This window comes from Scomber japonicus, chromosome 9 (assembly GCF_027409825.1).
Source record: "Scomber japonicus isolate fScoJap1 chromosome 9, fScoJap1.pri, whole genome shotgun sequence".
NCBI classification, from domain to species: Eukaryota; Metazoa; Chordata; class Actinopteri; order Scombriformes; family Scombridae; genus Scomber; species Scomber japonicus.
The window spans coordinates 37925490-37942349 of NC_070586.1; the positions used below are offsets into that span (position 1 = coordinate 37925490).

At 38.7% G+C, this 16860-nt stretch overlaps 1 protein-coding gene across 1 annotated transcript; it reads right to left on the reverse strand.

The window, feature by feature from the left end:
* Window positions 1–5367: 5367 nt before the first annotated feature.
* On the reverse strand, window positions 5368–15413 carry golph3a (golgi phosphoprotein 3a). Its single transcript, XM_053326016.1, has 4 exons — window positions 15004–15413; window positions 8885–9016; window positions 8372–8486; window positions 5368–6002 (listed from the first exon to the last, which is right to left on the reverse strand). The coding sequence occupies exons 1-4, from the start codon at window positions 15211–15213 to the stop codon at window positions 5578–5580; spliced, it is 882 nt and encodes a 293-aa protein (XP_053181991.1). The 5' UTR covers window positions 15214–15413; the 3' UTR covers window positions 5368–5577.
* Between the last annotated feature and the right edge of the window lie 1447 nt (window positions 15414–16860).

Here is a 16860-nt window from a genome sequence, read left to right on the forward strand (position 1 = left end):
AGCTTTCTACACCTGGGTACTACGTATTTTCTCCATTTTTTGCAAAACAGCCTGATGCTGCCAGGTACCAGCAGTAATTGAATCACTTGTTCCTATTATCCAAATAAAGGTAAAATGTCTACTGAAAAAAACTGAAAACTGTTTACATATGTCATACTATCCTCATGGCTTCACTAACACTAGGGATGACTAAATGTTTTTAGGGCCCAAGCACCTAATATCATCATTATTACTATTACCATTGTTAGGGTCGGAGCACCTAGAAGTGTTAAGGCCCTATTGAAACTTAAGGAATTCTTCTTCTTCTTCAAAAGACACAATTTTGTGAAATGGTACACATATTTTACGGGTTGCAGACATGGTTGTGGCAAAATCTTTCAAGAGCCGCCCACTATTAAGTTTCAAATTGAAACCTTTTAAATTTGACGTACATGAATGACTTTGGTAGGCATATATTAAGTCAAGACAAAAAAGCCTCATAGAGCAATACCCTAAATCAAACAGGAAGTTGACCGTTTTGAATTTAATTTGGTATTTTTTTGCGGTATTGTACTTTAATGAAGTCCTCTGAGAGATTTAACTTAACCAGTTTCTACTTAGGTCTGTATCAGCTAAAGACCTTTGTAAAAGTTCTCAAAGTCAGCGTTATGACGACGCAGCAGTTTTGCCATGAAACAGGAAGTTGTAACTTTAACATACATCGTCCAGTTTGTCTCAAATTTGTCATGCTCCTGACCACATCTCCATGTCAATATTGAGTCAATAAAATAGTGCCACCTACTGGCAATAGGAAGTCACAGGTGCTGTACTTTAATGACCTGTGCCTGGATTAACAGATCCACCTTAAATTTGGTAAGAAAAGTCTTAATGATGCCATATTGTGAAGCTTGTGAGTTTTCATGAAACAAAGTGTTGACTTGAGTCCACATTATCAGATCTTTCCTAAATGTCACATGTTTGATAAGAGTCCCAGTCTGAGGACATGTACAGGCCAGGCAACACTGAATCATAGTTATTACTTCTTACCTTCTGGTAAGAAGAAATTCTAGGCAACTTAACTACACCAACCTAAAATGTGGTTAGCTACATTGTAAGACCTTAATGACCTAAATAGTGAAGCTTTTGAGTTTTCATGAAAGCATTGTTTGCTATGAAACAGGAATCTATTTTTGAGGGGCCAGGAATATTCGCAAACTCGCGAAACAAGGCACATGCATCAAATTATATTGATTATATTATTATATGGGTCTTGGACGTGTTGCAAAATGGCTTTGGGCCCCAACAACATTTCAAGTCAAAGCCCCCGACTTTGAGCTAGATGAGCCAGATTTGGGTCACTTGTATTATGTCCAGAGGCACAGAGCCAAATCCTAAAACCATTTTGAATTTAATGTGTGATTTTTGTGCAGACTTTGCCATCTGTAGGTGTTGTATTTGAACAAACTCCTCCAGATTTAAACAGATCATTTTCAGATTTGGTGAGTATCATCTAAAGAAAAAAGTTATCAAAACCTTGAGTTTTCATTGAAGACCACTACTGTGGCCATGCAGCCAATTTTGAAGTTTCCCCATGAGGCAGGACATTGCAACTAGGGCTAAACCACTTTGAAAAATATCTAATTGGGATTATTTTTGACTGATAATGCAATTGGGATATGATTTACTATATTAGAGGGAATGGTAAAATGTACATAATGATTCTCATTGAAGAATGTTTTAAAATGATATATTGAGATGACTGTGATTTATGTTGGGATCTGTACCAACTAAAGATGTTTTCTTAAAGTCTGTATAATATGATGTGTAAGCCTGGACATCTCTGCAGCATGACAATACTTCTATGTAAATACTGTCAATACTTATACATACATTTCACCTCTGACAAATATTGTGCCTCCTGCAATTGTGCCTCTGGCCATGTTGCAATTTTGATAAATTATTCAGCAATATTTGCATAGCCTTATATTATAGACATTGTTCTACACATAATATATAGCAACACAAAGTATTATAAGTGGGTGTTCTCTAGGGCTACATACTACTACAGACACAGGAAGTAACATTTCTTGCAAACATCTGATAAGAAATGAAGACATCTACATGCCTGCAATAAAAGCCCTTCAGCTGCACCACACCCACATGTGCACAAAGGTGCGAGAGCTCGATCATCACTGCTTGTAGTTTTTAGTTTGTAATTATGAATTTAGGGGCTTAATTGTGTTAATATTCACACAGACTGTCAAATCTATACAGATCAACTGCTGGTGCACTGTTGGATGTTCTATATAAGTGTAACCTATGTGTTGTCACACACCAATTATATCCACTCCATTGAACATATTTTGGGCCTTCTAAATACTACTGTGTGGACCAGTGATGATTATTAGTCATTTGTATTATATTCTCTCTGTAAAGATGTATTTTAACAAAAGCTCACTGCATCCACTGGGATTCGATGTATGTGACTAAACGGGTTAGGGGGGAAATCCGTCAAACTACATTCTGAGGTAAGTGTGGTTTCTTTCAGCGTGAAAAGTTTCATTTGAGTATGGCCTGACATTTGTATTACACAATAAAAAATAATCTGTCCAACTGTAAAATAAGTCATTAAGCCATTAAAACTCAGAAAAAGACTAAAAATGTAAGTCAGTTGTATGCTTAGGCACTTCAAAGCTCTTGGTTTATTTTCTAGGGTCAAAGAAAGTACACAGACTAGAGATCCCTTTATTTAGGTAACATATATAATCTCTCAAATTCACTCCACAATTTGAGGTGATTTTCTGATGCATAAACCTTTTGGTCACTTCTCTTTCCCCACAATCACTGACTAATCACTCCCAGCCATTTGCTACATACAATATTAGAAGGAGGCTATCTGTTATAAAGTCTTTCACAAGATCCATGAGGATGAGTAGCAAGTTTGTGTTAAAACATAGAACAGTTTAACAAATATGAAAATAAAATTAATAAAACTGAGGCAATATGAGATTAAGAGCAAGATATGGTTGATGGTGAAAGGCTTTGAATGTTTTACAGCACAGTTCTGAAGGACAGAGCAGCTGAACCATAGATTTGAGAAAGCGGATAACAATGTTAACAAAATGTCCTTTGTGCCTGACTATGGCTGACTATTGCACATCTATATACATCAACATCTGGAATGTGAGCCCATCTTTTGATTTATCTGCTTAGACTTTGGTCTGTTACATCATCCATCAGATTTTTCCAAATATTTGCTGAATACAATGGAGACTAAGACCTGTCTGCACATTAAAACATCACTGACAGTTTAGTAAACAGAGTTGTTTGCCATCAAGGTCAGAACAAAAAGAATTTCAATACAATGGTATGTCTTTTACCTATCTTAGCACAAATACTGGATGGGGGGGCATCTAACCTAGCTCCATTATAGTGAACAAAATACACCGTCCATATCTGGTCAACCAGCTGACTCAAGGGCTCAATTGGCTGACATTAGAATGGGGTTCTCTGGGGTTCACAGTGGAGGTCACTATAAGATCCTGTGTGGATTCACTGTGCAACCAGGAAAAAGCTCCATATTTCATTAAAAACATTTCTGCTGTATGTTTAAATGCACAAAATACACAATATGAATGTAGTAATGTAAATGAGACCATTTTGGAAAATGCTGCACTTTTTATTTTTTCCACATTTGAGGGAGTTGTGGTAACAGTTTGTCTGATCCAGTTTATATTTTTAAACAACTCCTGGACTTCTGCTTGTACTTGGGACAGAGATAGAATTCACATTCATCTTCAGATTTACCTGTTTCACTAAATGTTGAGTGAATGACTTGAATGTGATCTGTCATTTGTGGTGCTACCCAGGTTTGGTTTACAAACTCAAAAACTGAATACTATGTATACTATGTTAAACCGTCTGGATTACTTACACCAATAGGTGAAAACTATATATATTTGATATTTGAATTCTGTTAATAAAAAATTAACTGGCATTGATTTGGTCTGCTTTCCTGAGCTTGTTCCTGCCACAAAAATATTTCAGTTTGATTCTCAACAGCCACTCAGACAAAGAGCTGTTTTCCCCCGCTGCCAGTCTAATAAACAGTAAATGACATGTATTAAACAAGGAGATACAAGCAAAAATGGAAAATCATGGCATTAGATCAGACTAAGATACTTTACTTTCAACAGTTAGCATTCAGACTGGATTCCAGAATGTACCCTGGCTTTAATTAGACATGTAGACACCATACTCCACCAGAACTAATCTGCCATTCAAAATTTAAAAAAAATTACTACACATTTCTGGCCACAAATCACTATGACTCGTTTTCAATTATTTCTGTCAGAGAGGTTCATTAATTTTTTGTATATTAAGTGTTAAATTTCTTCCATCATACTTTACATTTGTAAGTGTTTGCAGAATTTGGAGATTTGTATTATTCCAACACTATCTGTACACCATGCCCTCAACAAGTCTGTCTAATGACTCATCACACTGTATCTTTTCATTTGTTACTTGTTTCTAAAAGATTGAATAGGCCTGACGTCTACATAACCGAAAGTAGTAAGAGTCAACACTCCATCTTCCAAGGATTCACCTAGGAAGGAAGGCCTGTATGTCGTCTCATGAAGCTCCCATGCATGTCCATACTTAGACCTAGTCCTGTTGACAAAATGAATGGTCTTCCACACATTAGGTCAGGCCAGAAGGGATGGAATGTTTGACAGAAAGAAAATCCTTGTTCAAATCCGGCAGGCTGGTGTCTTTCTTTGTGAGATTTGGATTTTCTCAAAGTGCCCTGTCACAATGTACCATTACTGGCATGTACCACACCTTTTGCCCAATGTGAGCTGGGATTCCCCTGACCCCTGCACTGGATAAGCATGCATGTATGTATGTATGTATGTATGTATGCATGTATGCATGTATGTATGTATGTATGTATGTATGTATGGGATGGAATAAGAGGCATCAACTTAGTTGAAATCTAGTTCTATTAGTTCAGTGGACTCAACCTTTAGGGTATAACCACATTAGATGTCTCCCAGTGCTTGATATGAAAGTCAACGTAAGCTGTGACACCACATACATCATATCCATACACTGCAATCAATTTGGAAGAAGACAGGCTTGTCAGGATCATCAGCTATTCTTTCATTCCTTTACAGCATCACTGCCCTGTACATGTGTCAGGATGGTACCTACAGTAACCTGCACCATGCATACCTCCAAGAGACCCAACATATACCCAAAAGAAAAAGGACATGTATCAACATCTTGATTCTGGCCTTACCCATATCACCACCTACCATTTCATTCAAAGTTTCATGAGACTTATTATTTTTAGCAAAAGTGAACACATAAATGACACATGGGGGGGGTGGGGGGGGGGGGTATGTCAAGGAACGATCAAGGGCAGTTATCTGGAAGGAAATGAAAAAATAGGGAAAGAGTGGGACGAGAAAGAGTGCAGCCAATTCCAAAAGTCCAGGCACGGACTGCAAAGTCAAGTTACCATGTTGAAGTCAGTGCCCTAACGTACAATGCCACTTGAATGCCGCAACTACTTTATTTCCTTTCGTGGTAGCCTCATTTCGTGAAGGCAGCTACCACAGCCCACAACAACTCGTTGGTATTGGTTTTCATGCACTCCCCCTCAGGCTCCAGTTCAAGCAGCTGCCGCACTCTCTTCATGGCCAGGTCATATTGGTCATCCAGCAGCGGGGCAAAGGCATTTTCCAGGACGTCAGAGGAATGGGCTAAGAAGATGAGTGCAAGCAGCCGCTTGTCCATTCGATGAGGGTCATTCACCCACTTGTCCAGTACAGCCTCTTGGACTTTCTTGATGAGGCGCTGCTTTATGTTGTTGTTGGTCAGAGGATGTGTGGTCATATCAAAAAGCAGAAAGTTCTGCTTCTCAGTAGTGAGGACACCTTTTTCCACCAAGTTTTTGGCCAGCCGCTCACGGACGTTCCGCAGTTGATAATGAAGCTTCAGAGGGTTCCATGTCTCTCCTACAGACAACCACATACAAAGAAAAGACAGTTAATGCTGTCACAAAAAGGAGATGTGTATATCTACATATATAATGAGACACCAGAAAGAACAATCAGTACCACTGTGTCATTAAGTGTATATACTATAGTGGTAGATGTACTGTAGCATGTCCACTGACTGGTATAACAAACTCACTACCAGTTTCCTGACATGATTAAGTCTCAGTGGATTGTTGCTTTTTGAGAGTTGCGTGTTCGTACAATAAAAAAGTGTGAAGTTGCATTGTCACATACAAAAACTGCTTCTCAAACACAGCTGTCTTTCTTACTGTCTATATTACACACAGGCTAGACACACACACATTTAATGCATGTTAACCTTTTTAAGATCTCAACATAGACAGTGCTATACCTTTTCCACAGCAAAACAAATGCAATTTTAGAAATAATGTGTTGAACAATAATGTAAGCATTACTTTAATGTCCTAATGCACATACAAACTGTCAAACCAGCCCAGTCTAAAGCTGAACACATCATGATAAAGTAAAGAGGGATCAAATGAGCCTCAGTGTGAGTCTAGACCGAACACTTTATAATTCTTTTATTTCAGACTTTAATATTGTATGATATCTTATGCAGACCTGCCAAATCTGAATGAGTAACATTTCACTGACCTAGATTGTTCAGATGTGAAACACTGCTGTTTGTAAAATGAATTACTATCTGTAATTAGCATACATACGTATTATATTGCATCATATGCATATAAATTATGCATCAGTGAGGGACGCACTGATTCTCAATTATTGGTACCGTTAACATATTGTACACAAATATAAGCAGATGCCATTACTGTTAGTTGTTTGTCCTGCATAATGTAATCATAACAACCTTCAAACATCATCAGTTTTCCTAGAGTTTAACAATCTGCGACACATGAAAAGCAAAACTTCACATAACTTTACCAACTGGTTAACAATCAAGCTAGCTTCCAAATTATGTAACTATTAAATATGTTCCCAAGGTTGGCAGGTCTGCATTAACTTAAAATAACTAATAAATAAATCATTTTACATTTGCAAAGGAGTTAACAGAAATCTCTACAAACGATTTGCAGTCCCTTGACATGACATGACACGACACATGTGTCAATCATGATCATCCCAGCTTGATATTTGATGAAGGCAATGGGATTGGTCAAATGTATTTGTAAAATTCTTCCTTCTTTTGCTCTTCAGTAGGTTAGAAGCCGCTCCTAAAAGGTCATTATTAAGTCATAAAATCAAAAAAGCTGAGTTCTGCCCTTTTCATTCCGTCTACATAACAGGCCTGGGCTTTGATAAAAGGAACTGATATGTTCACAGGCGTTTAATTCCAGTGGATGGGACAATTTGGAACTTGTTCTCAATTGGAGGTAGTTCTCAAATCCCATCACTAGTAGGGGTGTGTATTGGCAAGCATCTGGCGATACGATACGTATCACGATACAATATATTGCGATACCGTAGGAACAACGATATATTGAGTTTCTTTGAAAGAATTTAATTGTAAGAAAACTGTAGCACATAGCACACACAATGCTGTTACATGCGTAACATTAGCTTGCTGAAGAAATACAAGCATTTGCAGGATTTTTGGATAAACAAATGAAAAAAATAAGTTAACAGATTTCTTGACTCTGTTAAAAGGTTATCCCTTAACTGTAATAAGCAGGTTCAAATTTCTGAAGTTGAAAAATAAAATGCAAAGTCACTAGAACATCTGCTCTCCTTTGTTTTGAAACCAAAATATGCCCAAACGTCAGCTTTAAAAGCTGATGGAGCTGGCTGTAGGGAGCGTACCTATGTTCCCCGGGTCCTATGTTCCCCGGTCGCGGCTAACTCGGTTGCTAGCTCAGCGGCTAATTCCGCTGTTAGCTCAGCGGCTAACTCGGCGGCTAATTCGGCTGCTAGCTCGGTGGCTAACTCGGCTGCCAACTCAGCTAACTGGCTAACTGTAGACGGGGTCATCCCTATGTTCCCCGGTCACATACAAAGCGGGGAACATAGGGATGATACCTGGCTGTAGCCTCTCCTCAGCCATCGCCGGTGAACTGTGCTAAATTAGCATTAGCATGCAGTTTGCCACAGACTGGCACTCTCGCGGGATCTCATTGTTCCTTTGGCGTGGAGGACATAATGACTGCTGCTAACTAGCGGCCAGAGGTTTAATTGCAACACAAAAATTAACAAACGCTGTGAATATTTGCATGTTAATTGTTAATAAAAAAATCGATACAGTGCCATCGAATATCGGTATCGTCAAATAAAATATTGCGATATTTAAGTGTATTGATATTTTCTTACACCCCTAATCACTAGGTGAATCAGTGCAGGTCTGAACTCACCACTGAGCAGTTCAATCCAACTCTGCACAGTCTCCGGTGGTTGAGTGTCTTTGATGTGTTTTAGGGCTTCATCCAGGAGCATGTCGCCTGTTGGAGCATCTGACTTACAAATCACCTGCAGATGAAATACAGAATGATGACAGCCAATTAAACAGTGTAGTTCTGAAAGGACTCAATTGCTGGCAGCTTTGGTACACTGTGTGCTCTGCAGACCAACCACTATTAAACCACTCAGCTAGGCCTGAAACTAACATTCACTTTCATTATTGATTAATTGGTCAGTTGCTTTTTCTGATTAAAACACTAAGAACAAGCTGAGCAGGCGGCTAGCAGAAGCGTTTCTGCCGTGGAGACATGACAGCAGCTGCTCGCTAACAGCTAACTTATATGAAAATAAGGAAAAGCATAATAGATCCCCTTTAAAGTGGTAGTAAAGCAGGAGCAGGGTGGGAAATATGACAGTAACATAAGTTCTTGGAACTTTTGGTGTCATAAATCAGAAACATGTCCTACCTTCCTGGCCAGAAGACCTTTCCTCCTCATGCCACAGGCCTCCAACTGAAGGCGTCCTCGCAAGGCAAGTTCAATCAGCATGCACCCTCGCAACCCTGATGAAATGCAGTCATTCCAAAACGAGGTATATCCCTGTATCATGGAAAAGACATCACAATCCTGGTTTGTTGAAAAGTTAGCACACAAGAACAACAGTTCTGAACCTGAATCCAGAAGCTCTGCCTCAGTACATACACAGAGTTAGTAACAGGAAGTCATCTGAAGGGTTTTTAGCATTATACTGTACATACCTACAGGACAGCAACCTTGAATGCAGTTAGTATTAGCGTCTTCATTTTTGTGCTAATGAAGCAGAACAAACAGCGGCTCAACACACAGTACTGCACTTAGTAACTACTTAACCTTCGTGTCCTCCTCCTGGGTCAAACTGGCCCCGTCTGTTTTAACGGTTCCTTCTTTCCTCCCTTCCTTCCATCCATCTGTCCTTACTCCCTCCCTCCTTCTTTCCTTCCTTGCTTCCTTTCCTTCTTTCCCCTGTCCTTTCCTTCCTTCCTCTTTCCCCTTCTCCCTCCCTCCTTCCTTCCTCTTTTCCTTTCTCCCTCCCTCCTTTCCTCCCTTCTTCCTTCCCTCCCTCCTTTCCTTCCTTCCTTCCATCTGTCCGTCCTCCCTCCTTCTTTCCTTCCATCTGTCCGTCCTCCCTCCTTCTTTCTTTCCTTCCTTCTTCGACTTGAAGACAACAGGAGGGTTAAAGCAGATCCAGTAGTACTGTGATTAAGCCATGCTATGATGTACAGCCAGGTCTTCTCTCCAGAGGACTGGATTGGTGGTAAGAATGAAAATTCTAAGTAAAGTTTTTCATCAGTGATATGTGTGACTCTGGCTCTGAAGCAGGATGTATGAGAGCTAGATAAAAGAAGAGCCGGGTTGAAGCCAATTTCACATAGTGATCAAACCATGTAATTATAATGTCATGTAATGCTATTGGACCAATAAAAGACTTTTCTAATAGACATGAATTGTGAAAGAGTAGCCTGTAAAATCAGCAGAGGAATTTTTCTGAGTGGTACAACCCCCTAAATGAATTCACTCAAGGAATTTCATCCATTCTATCTGATCACATTTTTTTTTTTTAAGTCCCACAATGGATTAATTTTATCTCCACACAAGATAGCCAGAGGGCTAATCAGGAAATTAGCCATACAGGCCAGCGGAAGTCTCAAGTGAACATGCTCCATGGGGGGGATTGTTCCTACAGTGGCATTTTTGGTTTCATGGACCACTGAGCAAAATTCATGAGAGGAAGGGGATCCCACCTCCAACACTGTATCCAGCTCTCTTTATACATCCATGTTCTGATGTAGCAACCTCTCTGTCTCGCTCCACACAACACTCTCTGCTTGGTTACATGTCAGCCTAGAAACAGTGAAGGCTGTGCAAAAGCTGCAATAAATATCACAATCCTCTATGCTGAAATTTTAAAAGTATCACAATCTTATGATCTGTTTCTATGACGACAATCATGTTTCCCCAATTACACCACTGAAAATACCTGAATAATGCACTTTGCTGCAGCATATAACACAAATCAAGCTAATGTTAAATCTCTGGGAGCTATAACTTGAATGTGATAATGAATGTTAAAAAGTTAACTTTTTGAGCCAAAATTTAGCCAACAGACTCAAAGAAAGTGATATGAAGTTATTTTTTACACATGACTTATCAGGGCCGGTCATACTCTGTCTCAACCGACAACTACTAGCAACATCACTGAAGTTTATCCAGAAGCTCTCAGACTGTTTGTTGTTATTTGAGATTTTAGACATAATGGAACTGTATCTAAGGTCTGTGTTCATCTGGACTGCTTCCATAGTGTATAGGTGTCAGAGCTAAACAATGACTTCTATTGCTACAGTGCACCTTCAGCTATAGTAATTATTGTTAAGAAGTAGCTTAGTTTTTAATGACAGGTTCCCAGCCAGTGCCGGGCGATGTCAGACACAGTCAATAATAGTGATGGATAATGAGGTTAACAATGGTAACATAACAACTGTGTTAACTCAAGTACTTCACATGGGTTGGTTACATGTCTCTCCTCTGCCGCACCAAAGTACGTGCGCACACACACACACACACACACACACACACACACACACAATTAGCTGTCAATGACTATCTGCCATCGGTGATAAGTGACGGTGCCACTCAGCCCTACCTTATTCCCTGCTATCACACATCATCAATAACTGTTCTGCTGTAATAAATGAAGCATTATTAGGATGTAGAGCGGTCGTCCACCAATTGGAAGGATTGGCGGTTCGATTCCCGGCTCCCCCAGTTCACATGGATGGAAGAGATTGCACCAGTTATCTATTCTTTAAAAATAAACTTAAGAGATGGATTAAAAATAACCAAAACTGGAAGCATAACTAACCTGCACTGTCATTTTTCTGTATATCTAACGCCTTGTATATCTGTCTGTCTTAAACAACTTGTTATTTTAATTGTGCTGTTTTGTCACTCTGTTGTTCATTTTTTCTTTTTTTGACTTTTCTTTATTTATTTTTTTCTTTCTTTCTGTACTGACCTGCCAAGGGACAACGGATGAAAACTAGCTATTTTAGCTAATGCCGGTGCATTTACAGTTTAATTTGAAATGTTCATGAATGTACACCGTCCCTTTTTGAATAAATACACTTAAAAAAAAGAAGAAAAAAAACATGTTGATGTGTCCTTGGGCAAGATACTGAACCCCAAATCACTCCCGTTGCTATGCCAACAGTGTGTGAATGTGGTGTATGAATGTAAGTCTTCCTACTGATAAGCAGGTTGCTGTGTGGTAGCTCCTGTCATCAGTGTGTGAATGTGTGAGAATGTTAAATGTAGTGTAAGAACTTAGAGAGGTCATAACGATAGAAAAGCTCTGTATAAGTACAGTCCATTTACCATAATTGTGCCTCCTAAATTTTGACACCAAGATTTTCAATTTTAACTGCAAATGTATATATCAGTTCTTAATATGGGTTATTGGTCTCCTTGATTACTAATAATCACTATCGATCCTGAAAAAACATATTGGTCAACCACTAATTTTTGTGACACTGTCATAACTTGTAAACGTGACACAGATTTGTCCTGAATCATGATATATTTCATAGGTGTAGAGAAGAAATGCACCAGCCCTCTGTTGGGACAGACACAGATGTAAGTTAGAACTTAAGATAACTTGTCACATCTTGGTTACACACAGATTATTTTCATTCAAAGGTAATCTGTGTCTCCATACCATCAAAGCAATGTTTGGATACATTTTATATTTGACTCAATATACAGCATGTTGTAGATATTAGAGCATGACCAATACATTGAGGAGACAGTTTTTTCTGCATGGCCTCCACTTAAAGAACTAGATTTGACATTTATTTGTGAAACTGTCAGTAAGACTGTTTTATTGAGTAAATGAACAGAACCATCTTCTCATGACAGCTGCTATAAAACACATGATTATAATTTCTGTTGCTACATTTTTTCCCTAATTAGCCATGAAGCTAGCTAATGTCATAGTAGTCAGTAGTGTGTGGAAGTTGCTAATGGGTCATTAATGTGTAGCATTATAGTCTAAATATATCCACAACTCATAGTTTAGTGTGCTAGTACAGTTACAGTTGCTGTATTGGAAACACATGCCTGGTTTTCACTGCAGAATTCATTAAATGAGTTATTAATCCCCTCATCACATAAAAGATTGGTAATAACAGAGATTATTAGGCACATGACTATAAAAGCTGATGCTCTTATTTGTCTTATTTCTGCAGCACTTTTCACTCTCAGTCACTGTATCAGTTCACTGCATTGACTTTTTCTATGTGTTGACATACATAGTATTTAGAAAATGTTTTTTCTGTAGCTCATGTTGTATAAATGGAAATAAAATAGTACTGGTAAATGGATAAACTGGAACAATGACTATTACTCATCACTGTACCTTAATCAGAATTTATATTCATATTTGCATATTAATATTGTTAATCACAGTAACTTAATCCAAACTTTAACACAAGACCTATTACATAATAAATATTTCTCTATAAAGGGGACTCTTGTTTACTACCCAATTATAATGACCAACAATAGTGGTAATAACAATACTACTAATAATAATGACAATAATAATAATTCCAGTGAAGTTTACTGGTGCAATTAGATTTGATAATAAAAGTGTATTTTTCAACTGCACAATGGTCTGCATAGGGTTGGGAATCAAGAACCTGTTTTTAAATGGTCCAACCCATCAGAATCAGTGTGAATCAGTACATGTGAGCTCATCAACTCCTCTTATCAATGTCCAAGTGTCTGGTGTTGACACAACAGAAAAGGCGGCGCTCATTAGTGAGGGCAGTGCAGCCTCCTGACTGTGTGCAGCGCTGAACTTATCTTCAGCTATGTTGTATTTCATCTTTAAAAAAGGCAGCAGTTATAAGCATGTTTTCATTTAATGACTAAATCAATCTCTTTGTGAGACGAATGTGATATTTACAGTGAACTTTCTGTATCGTCACCCAGAGGCTGATGTTACTCCAACAGTAACAAATGAGAGCAGCTGACCAACACACACTGTTGCAATAAACAACTTAAACCAATCGTGCTCCCACTCAGAGTGTTGAACAATGATGTCTTTAGTGAAGCTAACAGTGCAGCAGAGAGGCTGCTCTCCACTGGATATATTACTTCAATGTTAATGACAATGGAGCACTCCTGCAGTTAAGTTGTGGCAGAGGACCATTTATCTTACCTACCAGTTATGTTTCATATATTAATCAGCATGTGAGGTCATTGATAAACAATGGAGATAATAAAACAGTTGTATTATCCCTGAAAACCTGCACAGGCCAACCCTTTTTCCAAAAAAGCTGATCAGGAATCAATAAGGTAATCAATGAAGAACCGGACCTATAAGCAGAATCATTAATGTCATTGGTCTCAATCAAATCTTATCAATTCCCATCCCTATTCCTGCTCAGTATACAATGTGTCCACAAAGTATCTTTACAATTTAAAAAAATAATTACAAAAGCAATTGATGAGATATGTTAATCGGATTTGTTCTATGTACTCAGTGCTTATCAAAGTTTCATCACATTGCATTAGTGTATCGTGTTTGGAACAAAGATACGGGACATCAACAACCTGAAGAACATCACTGAGCCATTGATGAGGCTCTGCTACAGCCAACATGGCAAGAAATACAGTACTGTCTTGATGTGCTTCATGCAACTAATGGTTCCCATATAGAGGTTTATTATATGATTACATTTACACTGATTTGTCTATTCATTTGCTTTTGTAATAAATGTGTTAAATTGTGAAGAGACTGTATATCTTATTCAGAACTGAATAACTAAATGTAAGGGGTCCTGATAAATGTTTGATATATCCTGATCATAATGTTTAATTCTATATCAAAATTGTAGCCAAACTTCCATTTGGCTTTAATGTTTGTGTTGTTATTGATGATGATCATAGTGAAGGGATCCTTCTTTCCTCATATTTGTGATTCCATGTGTTAAAAAAAACAAGACTGAAAAAAAAAAACAATACTTCTCTATGAGATTGATGTGCGTCTCTCTCAGTAATCTTCTGTTGAGTCAGTGATAAGATCACAGTACAGAATGATCCTTTAAGAGCAGATTAAAAGTTTCAATTTGTGGCAGGATTCAGCTATTGTTGAAGCTTGCATTTATACAAATTGACCCATCTGTTGGAATTACCCCGACAACTGACAAAATGGTTTTCTGTTTACCTTCCTGGCTGTTTCCTCACTGGTGCAAATATAAGCACACACGTCAGAATAAACACTATCAAAATATTGTGTTTACTAACCGCCACAGTTAATTACATGTAAACCATCGATCCACAACAGCATAGAGCCAAGCAGGATTGGTCAAAAGATGAAAATATTCTCCTGTTTGTCTGGCATTTTAACAACCAAGGACGCCAGCTAACATGAAAGCTATGTCGATTAGCAGATTGTAGCTAACGTCAGCTTGGATAACTTCCCATCGTCTAACATTAAACTTTATCTTCATTTTGTGGTCTAGGAGAACATTTCTGTCAGATTTTACCTCTCGGTCTTTGAGTCCTAACAACAGTACTTCTTCCATCAAAGTGAGACGCGTTTCTTTGGAGTCTCCGGTATCGTCTTCGTCCTGCTCGTCTCCCCGCCGGGGCTCGTCGTCCTCCTCGCCTGACGGACGGTCTTTGTCGGCGGCGTTGCGTGCGGCTTCAGTCCGCCTCTGCACAAGGCCCGAACTCCGCTGAGTCAAGGAAGTCATGCCGGCTAGTTAGCTAAACAACGACGAAAACAACACGCCTCGGACTTCGCTGCCCGAGATGTTTGACCCAATTACTTGATGAGAAACATCCAGCAGTTACGAGTGTTTTGACTTTTGACTACTGTGGTCCGAGTACCGTTGTCATCTGGAGTACTGTTCCCCTTCCCTGCCTCTGTCCGCAGCAATATAATGTCTATCTAATATGGCGCCGTGTGGTGTGTGTGGTACCGACCTTATCCAGCAGGTAGAGGCCGAGATCACCTCAATACCCGCCTCAGAATTTTAAATTAGGTTTAACTCTACATCAAATAATCTCATAAACCAAATACTGACACACTATAACCAAAGCCATTGTGTTATGCATCATTTGTCTCATTCATCACCGCACTTGTAGCCTATATTGAGGCTGTTCAGCCCCATTTATAGATAAAGTCCTCCTTGTCATCACCAAATAGACATTAACTTCTCAATCCTATAATTACACAATAGATAATTACAAAGGACCTAACAATACAATAGCACTGACAGAAATGGAAGCAGACCTGGGGCCTGTTTCAGAAAGCAGGTTTAGTGAGAACTCTGAGTTAGTTAACCCTGAGATGAGGGAAACTCTGGTTTTTCGGTTTCACAAAGCCAGTTCAGCTTAACTCTGAGTCAGTTACCCTGGCAACATACTCCGTGAACCTAACCTGCTCGCTGGCAGGTTTTCTTCAACTAACCCTGAGTTTCTCCTCCTTTTTAGTTGAAGCCCTCAGACTGAAGGAGGTGTCAGACATGGTGTGTCCTTTTCTTAAAGAGTCAGTTAATATTGAAGCACAAATACGAAGCATAAATCTCCATCAGAGGGTGATCAGACCCTGCTGGGATGTTTTATTATTCTCTGATGATGTTCTGTTTGAGTGTTTCCATTTTTTTGTACAATCAATAATTTATCTGAACAATATTCTCAGCCCTCGTATCGTCTGTACGACATCATGGACATGCTCTCAGTTCAGAATAAGTTCTCTGTTCAAGTTCATGTTTCCAAGGCAACCGTCTGTCTGGCTGTCACAAAGGCAATATTTGAAGGTGATTGATAGCCAAGTGGTTACTGCGCATGCTTCACAGTGGCAATGTCGCTAGTTCGCTACCAGTGAGGAACTTTCTCTCTCTCTATACCAGCTACTGTTAAATTACAGTGAAAGTGCCAAGTGCCCAAACATAAAACTAAATTTGACTATTACACTTAAACACTTACTTTTTCAGTGTTGTATGTATAAAGGCATGTAGGTGTTGCTTTCAAATAGACAACATTAAATACTGGCAGTGTTGGGATGGCTGAAAAATTGACTTTCTTTTTTGCTTAGAAGATTTCATCAACTACTGAAATATATATAACATGTTGAATGTAGCATTTAAATGCTGTTTAATGAGGGCAGGCTAAACAACACCACAATTGTTTGTAATCAATACCTTACTTGTTTGAGCTATATTTTTATATTTCATATTCAGTTGCTGCCAAGTAGGCCTATGTTTTGTACCTGTTGGGGTCTGCAATGAATGTTAAATGTGCCACACACACACATACACAGAATATAAATGTTGAATAAGTCGACCACTCGAGACAAAATGTTTCTCTTTTTTTCCATTAATACTCACTGTTGACTG

Coding starts and splice junctions, on each gene's coding strand:
- golph3a (XM_053326016.1), bottom strand. CDS start 15,213: ATGACTTCCTTGACTCAGCGGAGTTCGGGCCTTGTGCAGAGGCGGACT. Junction 8,487..8,884: donor AAGGTCTTCTGGCCAGGAAG/GTAGGACATGTT, acceptor TTTCATCTGCAG/GTGATTTGTAAGTCAGATGC. Junction 6,003..8,371: donor TTGGATTGAACTGCTCAGTG/GTGAGTTCAGAC, acceptor GGTTGTCTGTAG/GAGAGACATGGAACCCTCTG.